General features: G+C 35.4%; 1 protein-coding gene across 1 annotated transcript; it reads left to right on the forward strand.

Moving 5' to 3' along the window:
• Positions 1-5,914: 5,914 nt before the first annotated feature.
• On the forward strand, positions 5,915-6,856 carry LOC140508789 (olfactory receptor 51A7-like). The gene has a single exon (XM_072616662.1). The coding sequence runs from the start codon at positions 5,915-5,917 to the stop codon at positions 6,854-6,856; it is 942 nt and encodes a 313-aa protein (XP_072472763.1).
• Positions 6,857-8,821: the final 1,965 nt, after the last annotated feature.

The raw sequence follows: 8,821 nt of genomic DNA on the forward strand, positions 1-8,821 counted from the left end.
ATGGACAATGTGGAATTTGTTTTATTTGTATATACATATGCACACATGTGTATATGTACATGTGTATGTATGTACATATATATACACATATATGTGTATGTATACGTATGTGTGTATTACAAAGATTTTGCTTTTTTTTTAACCTCTTCACTTCATCAGTGGGAGGTTGGAAAGATAAAAAATACATACCTTTTAATTCAGTTAATTAGTCTTTTATTTGTGCTACTCTGGCTTGGGCTTTACAATTTGGATTGTCTGATGGTACCATACTGAGCAATTTAGGCCTGTTCAGGTATTATATTGGGTTTCCTCTTCTAGAAAACGAACTGGAGAAAGAAATAACAAACCATTACAATATTATTGCCAAGAAAACCCAAATGTCAGCATAAAGTCAGATACAACAAAAATTAATGAAAAAACAACAGCAATTTGTCTCCTAGAAACTTCCAAATACTAGTCTTAATTTTACATATACAACTCTTCTACTTTATTCTCATATTGACTTTTTAAACTGATCATCTCCTTACTCTGCTTTTAGTCTGCAAGCTTTTGCCTAGTAACACAGCCATGAATTTCTATGAGCAGAAAGTGATAACAATGATAGAAAATCCAATTCCCTAGGAAGGAACATTAAAGGGTTCCTCTCTCCTGTCTACTTTCTCTTGGATTCAGTCTTCTATTGGATAGCATATTCTATTTACTCTCAGAGTTGGCTTATCCCCAGTTTTCATCCCCAGAGGGCTGTGACCTTAGACCTGGGAAGATGATAACATGCTGTAGGAGAGGGAAGAGAGGAAGGGGAGTGGCAATATATAGATCATTGAATACTCTACATGAGAAACAAAAATCTTTGTATTAGGGTAGGGGAAAGAATGTTCGGGGGTTGTCAGCCTGAACCCTGCCCTTCTTCACTCTAATGGGCCCATCCAGAGTCTCCCATCCAGGTAAGTGATCTGATTTTCATAGTTCTTTTGGGTCCCTTTATATCTGACTTTTAATCAGGGAATGATATGGCAAAGAACTTTCCTATATGTAACAATCACATCCTTGCTTAAATGAATTCATAGAGAATTAGAATCCTGGATCTCACAGATACCTCTAGAAATCACAGACTAGTTTTTTGCTCCCTGGAAAGAAGTCTTCTTACATGGCCCAGGCAATTGGAGAACTGACCTTGTTTATAAGCTCACTTTCTTGAGGCTGTCCCATAACTGTATGTACCCCTAATAACCTAAGTTTCTTCCTAATCTCATTCCCAACTTTGCAATGCCAGATATCCTACAAGTTTCTCTCACCTCCCTTGCTCTCAACTCTGGCAAACAAACACAAGATACCCTACTCTGAGAACAGAAAACAGAAGGGAGATAGACTCCCAGCTTCACTGGCAATGACTGACATCACCATCAACAAGGCAAGTGGTTGATTAGTGACAAACATTGCAGTCAGAGGCATGGAAATTATTTGTTAGCAAGTTTAGAATTTATTGTCCACAAAGGAGCTATCAGATAGTGCTCAATTTGAAGTGCTGCTAATGTATTTATCTAATTATACTACTTCTCTCCTTAAAGACCTTCATCGATTTTTCATTGTCTGGGAACAAATACACTTTAAGTACCAGTGAATTTTTTTTCCAGCATTATTTCCTTTTACCCATGCTACTTTCTTCCAAACCAGAGAAGTCCTTGGATGAGTCAGTTTGCCATATGAGATAGTGAAATACTAGGAGCTGGAAAGACCTGAGTAGTAGATATGCTAGTTGTATTACCCTGAAAATTTATCTAAATTCTGCAAACCACAGGTTCCTTACTTGTAAAAATGAAAATAATGATATCTACTTCCTTTGTGTGTGTGTGTGTGTAGCAATTTACAAACCTTAAAGTAAGACACACACATGTATAATTTGTGTGTTGTCCCTGTCCATTGACACAAACAATCTTCCATTCTTGCCAAAGTCTCTATTCTCATCTCAGTCATTCAAATTAGTCTTAACATTTTAGGATCCACTTTAGAGACCATTTACTTAATAAAACCTTTCCTCCCTCCTCTTTCCTCCAATTTCCTCTGGTACTTTGAGTCTCTCCCTTTTCCAATTCTATGTTACATGGCATCCTACTTATTAAAGTATAAGTCTTATCTACATCATTAGTGTCAGCTCTCCAACTGCAAGAATTAGATAATTTTTCATATATTTAATATATGAACATTTTCCATATATATATATGTATATATATATATATTTATATATATATATATACATATATATATATGTACATCGTCATTGCACCCTTATCTCCAATATCTAGCACAGTGAATAAAAAAGCCTGAGTACCATTCTCAGAGGTTGTAAACAAGTGGGAATCTTTCCAATGATCACAAATACCTCAATGACTAAATCCAGCTGAAAATACTGTTTGCTACTACCAAATATGTGGAAGAATTCAGATGTGCTTCTTCCCATTCCCAATTCCTTCACTTAATAAGACCAAACATCCCTGTAACTGACACACCACCTAGGAAACAATTTGGAATACCGATATTAGAGGGCACAAAAGACTGAATTAGTAATCTGGGATGTTGATATTTAGTCCTTTCCTTCTTTTTTTAACTTTTGCCATGAAAAATAATTTTTGTACTGTGAAGAGAGGAAAAGGGTGGTTAATGGGGATTTAAAATCTATGAAAAATGACAAAGCTGGTGGTGAGTTAAAATCATGCTGCTTTAATGTGATAAATTGTAGGGTCTAAGGCACTAGGTGGATATGATTTCTGAGTCAGTTTTGATGATTATTGAAATAGCATGAGGAATAAAAAAGTCAGTTCTAATCACAGGATCAAGAGACAGGAGATGAAGCAAATTCCCAAAAGAATCTTTCAACCCACTGCTATATGAAATGGAAACAAGATAATGATTAGAACATTAGACCTGGAATCAAGACCTGAGTTCAAAGAAGCCACTTAGGAGCTGTGTAGTGCTGGACAATTCACTTAACCTGTTTTCATCAGTCTCTTTATCTATAAAATGAAGATAATAATAGCGTCTACGTTGTAGGATTGTTGTGGGGATCAAATGAGATAATAATCACAAAGTGATTAGCATAGTGCCTGGCACACAGTAAATATTATATAAATTTTTGTTTTTATTATTATATGCATTAGATTATGCTATGAGCTGGGCATACAAAGATAGGCATGAACAACACGCTCTGTCTTCATTGAACTTACATTTCAATTTAACCCTTTAAATCTGAGTGCCCCTACCACATGGTCACTTAGGTACTAACCTCATTGTCTGAGATCTGTTCAACCAACTACTCTTCCTTATAATTAATTAACCATTGATTATACCACTGGGTTTTAGAAATTATCTGGTCATTTTTGGTAGACAATAGAACTTTTTATTTTAATCTTGATGAAAAGATAAGGATTCTATGTAAAGAATCTGGTTTCACACCTAGATTAGGTAGAGTGAGTTGATTCCACAGACAAACTAGAAATACCAACAACCTTCCCAATTTGGTGGAAATAACAGAAAAAAAAAAAAAACCTAGCATCCGGAGTCCTTAGAAAATTACTTAGAAATGGGGCAAATAAGAAAAATCAATTTTTTCAATCTTTCTACAAACATTTATTAAAGGATTACCTATGGGAATGATAATTGTCTCTTTTGGCATATAGAATTTTCAGATGATATCTAAACATTAGGAAAAAAATAGGTATGCGTTGAAAAATAAGACCAGATGAAACTTCCCCTGGCTTTACGCCTTTGTGAACTGGTTTGAAATTCAGTCCAATATTAATAAATTCAGTGATGGTAGGGGCTGTGGAGGGCAGGAAGGGGAGAGAAAACAATGGAAACAATAGGAGAATGAGAGGAGATTAGAGAAATCTTGTAAGTAGAAGCCAATATAACTTTGAGCTGCTCCTTGGTCTGGGCAGATGGGAGATGGGAAATAGATTTGAACACTATTAGCCCAGTAGAATTATAAAAAGTTGCCTGCTTTTTCACATTAAATTTTTTTTACATAGTAAGTATTGCCTTAAAAATAATGACAAATTTTCATTTACATTCAATGTCAGTGTTGCAAAATCTTTTGACAATATTATTTAATTTCTTCTTTTCAACAACCCTTTGATACAATTCAACCATGAACCATCACCAACATTTTGTAGTAGAGAATAGAAGTGTCGAGAGGTGAAGAGGATTGCCCAATATCATATCTAAAACATGGCAGGGTCAGAAATTTAACAGTAGTTATCTAGTTCCACTTTCACTAATCTTTATAGAGCATTGACTCTGTTTTCTTGGCCCATTGAAAAATCTTCTCTGTAAAGGCTCTGCTAATGGAATTTGTTAGAGTGGAAAGTGAATTTGATGTTTGCATGTATATGTGTGTACATGCATTCATGTGTATGTGTGTTTAGAGAAAGGGAAAAACATAGAGACAGGAAGACAGAAAAAAGAGATAAAGATAATAGAAAGACAGAAATTGGCATGACAGAAAAGGACAACCAGGGATAAAGGGACAAAGTGTTTATTTTACAGTCATATTCTACTCATGGAAAACATGGTCATTATTTCATTACAGCTTTCAAATTGTCTTCCAAAACTGGCAAGTTATGTTTCACAAAAGTATGAAATAAATCTGACGTATCCTATGCTTGTCCCTTAGTGTTACTTTGGGCATAAAGTCTATAATTTGGAAGAAAACTTAAAGAAGAAAATATAAATTTCTAATGCCAAACTGCTAATGAATTTTACTTATTTAAACATCAATATTTATAGATGTCATGATTGTCAATTGATTGCAGGGGATATAATTCCATGCCCAAGTAGATATCAAAATATATCTAACCTTGCTTTAAGAGTGACCATATTATTTCTGCAGATTGTTAAAATGTAGAAAATTTACCAGTAAAGTAAGAATTACATGCATCTCACAATCATGTGGTTATTCATTGTACTTCAGCACCATCAATATTAATTAATTGGGTTTGCCTTGAACAAAACATTTTTTTAAATATATTCAAAAAAGTCTAGACATAGAGTAGAAAGGGAACTGGACTTTAAATAAAGACCTGGCATCTAGTTCTAGTTCTATACATGCATGCATACATACACACAATAATATAAATCACACACATGTGACACACACATAATGCACATAAATATATACATGTGCATGTATACATATATGCATATGTACGTGTACATATGCACACACAATATAATATTTAGCCCATTTCAGCAAATCACTTCATCTTTCTTGGTTTCAGTTTACTCATACAGAATTAGAATTCTGAAATCCCTTCCATCTCCAAAACTCTGTGACTTAGAAGAAAATAAGTTTTCAAAAGGCAGTTCAGCCTAATTATAGCTGCTTTGAATAGTGATTTCTGACATCTATTAGAGCTAAATGAGTCTATGAAAATTCCCTGAAGGTATTTTAGATTACTATTATCTTCCTTTGATATCTATACAACATTGTGATGGTCCAAGTGTTGTTTCCTCTTCCCAATAGGAAAGAGTGAGAGAGGGGAAATAGAGTCATAAAGCAGTAAAGACAGAAAGGATTTCAAAGAGCATTTCATCCAGCCAACCGTTACATGCATGAATTCGTAATCCATAATTTCTGACAAGGGGTCATCCATCCTTGGCTTGCACAGTGTCAGTGAAAGGTAATTTACAGTCTCATAACCCAGTCTATTCTATTGTGTAACAGTACAAAAAGATATTCTTTCGCTTGTTAAACAATAGATTTTCCTCTTTAAAAAATACATTAAAGCTCTCTAATTTTGTCTATTAAGGACAAGAAAATATGAATAACCCAAATGCATGTTTTTTTCTTATTGTTTGTTTTTTTCTTTTCAGGGCATGTCATCTGTAATTCCAACTGTAGTTTCTTCCTTAGTTATAGATGTCCCCTCTTAATATCACTGAGGATAAGATTTCTACCTTTTTCCTCATTGGTATCCCAGGAATGGAGCATTTGTACATCTGGATATCCATACCCATCTGTCTAATATATATCATCGCTACTCTAGGCAACTCTACCATCCTCATCATCATCAAGACAGAACCTTCTCTTCATGAGCCCATGTACTATTTTCTCTCCATGTTGGCTTTTTCTGATCTTTGCTTGTCCTTTTCCTCCTTGCCAACCATGCTGAGAATCTTTTTGTTTAATGCTCCAGGAATTTCCATTGATGCTTGCATTGCCCAGGAGTTCTTCATCCATACTTTCACTGCCATGGAGTCTTCTGTGCTTGTCATCATGTCTTTTGATCGTTTCATAGCTATCCGTAACCCCCTAAGATATAGCTCCATTCTCACCAATGTCAGAGTCATGCAAATAGGGTTGGGCTTTGCCATTCGATGTTTTATATTCATACTCCCATTTCCTATCACTTTAAAGAGCCTGAAATATTGCAAGGAGAACCTCCTCTCCTATTCCTATTGTCTCCACCAAGACATAATGAGATTGGCCTGCTCTGACAACAAGACCAATATCATCTATGGTTTCTTTATTGCTATCCTAAGCATGCTGGACTTTTCAGTCATTGTTATATCTTATGTATTAATCCTGAAGACAGTTTTGGGAATTGCCTCCCATCAGGAGCGTCTCAAGGCTCTCAACACCTGTGTGTCCCATATCTGTGCTGTGCTGATCTTCTACATGCCAATCATAAGTCTTTCCATTGTCCACCGCTTTGCCAAACATGGCTCCCCACTCATTAGAATTCTCATTGCTAATATATTTTTGCTGGTTCCTCCACTGATGAACCCAGTTGTATACTGTGTGAAGACGAGGCAGATCCGGGAGAAGGTCCTAGGGAAGTTAGGGGTAAAGAAGACCTAATGAAAAAATATCAGAAATTCCTGTTAGAATTTCCTCTCATATTCTACTCACAAAGTATTTAACTGCTTCCCAATGAAGGGATATTGTGGCCAAACTCTGGGAACAATCTCTTACCTAGCAACCTGGTAAAAATTAATAATGAAGCAACAATTTCTTCAAAACCGTTTTCTGGATGTTAGAACTTTGAATTCTTCTCCCTGATCTCTCATTTTTTTTCTTTTGTATAAAAGTTCAGTGGTGTTGTTTTGTTTGTCTGTGTATGTTTGTGTGTTTTCTCCTTGTGTGATCTTCAACACCTCACAAGGGTTGTGAATCTGAATGGAAGGATGATAGTTTTCTCATCTGTAAATAAGGAAGTTTGGAAGATGAGTAGTCTTTGAAGAAAGACAATGAGTTCTATTTTGGACATATTGAGTTTGATATATTTCTGGAACATCCAGTGTGAAATATCCAATATGCCACTGATAATCTTAAAAAAAAAAAAAAAAGAGTTCAGGAGAGAAACTAGAATTAAAGCTATACATCTGGAAGCAATCTGTTTAGAGATAACAATTGAACTCATGGAAGTTGACAAGGTTAACATAGAAAAAGCTATAGAAATTAATGAAAAAAGGACCCAGAAGAGAACCTTGGAAAAAAAGTGGTCAGATGTTACAAGCACTAGGTGAGAAGCATCTAGAAAAATGGGAGGAGAGCACATCCAGAAAGATAATGTAGTTGACAATGTGAAAAATAAAAGAGTGATTAAAGATTGAGAAGAGGCAATGCTATTAGGCAGATAGACTGTTGCTAACTTTGAAAAGAATTGCTCCAGTTGTATGATAAGATCTGAAATCAAATTGGAGGGAATTAAAGGGAGAGAGGAAAGACAGTAGAAACTCTGACTAGATTTCCAAGGAGTTTGACTAAGAAAGAGATGAGAAATATAGGTAAGACAGATAATGGATGTTTTTGTTTGTTGTTCAATCATGTCCAACTCCTCATCACCCTATTTAGGTTTTTCTAGACAAAGACATTGGAGTGGTGTGCAATTTTCTTCTCCATATCGTTTTACAGATGAGAAACTAAGACAAAAAGGGTCAAGTGACTTTCCCAGGGTGGCATAGATAGTAAGAGCCTGAGACCAGAATTGAACTCAGATCTTCTTGATTTGAGCCCCAGCACTCTATTACCTGTGCCACTTAGACCCCTTGGAAACTTTAAAGCGCTATGTAAATGATACTTGTTGTGATTATTTTTAGATTACACACATACATTAGATTCCAGGATTACAGTCTAGTGATGACTTTATGGCCTGAACTCTACTACACTCCAGCTAGGTAGCTACGTGGCATGATGGATAGATTGCTAGACCTAGAGTCAGGAAGACTTGATCTTTAATCCTGCCTAAGACACTTATTAGCTGTGCCATCCTGAGCAATTCTGGTCAATTACACAATCCTGTGTTATTCTCTATGTCTCAGTTGCACTAATTTTAGTGAGGATAATGCTATCATCTACCTCCTGGGGTTGTGATGAAGATCAAATGAAATAATATTTATGAAGTGGTTAGTACAATATCTGGCACATAGTTGTTGTGTTCATCCTTTGTTTTCTATGAGGACCATGATATCAGAGAAATGATGACATGCCCTGCACTTGACTTCGTTTTAAGTTAGGGAAGGCTGTGCAAGGTCACTAGCCTGGCACATAGTATGCACTTAAGAATTGCTTATTTCCTTCCTTCAGTTTAAGCAATATTTTAAAGAGCAATAAAGAAGTGTACTGGTAAATGTTTAACAACTATGTTTCCTAGGGAAAAAATATATACGTGATAGCACATGTATCTTTAAGGTTAATTGAATTATTGACATTTTCTAAAGTTTAGATAACAATGATATTTAAAAAAGAATAAACTGAGCCCTGATTTATAGGAACTCACAACTGAAAATTTAACAATCAGCTTTCACAAGCTGATTAGAGGAG

This window comes from Notamacropus eugenii, chromosome 5, assembly GCF_028372415.1.
Source record: "Notamacropus eugenii isolate mMacEug1 chromosome 5, mMacEug1.pri_v2, whole genome shotgun sequence".
In the NCBI taxonomy this organism is placed as follows: domain Eukaryota; kingdom Metazoa; phylum Chordata; class Mammalia; order Diprotodontia; family Macropodidae; genus Notamacropus; species Notamacropus eugenii.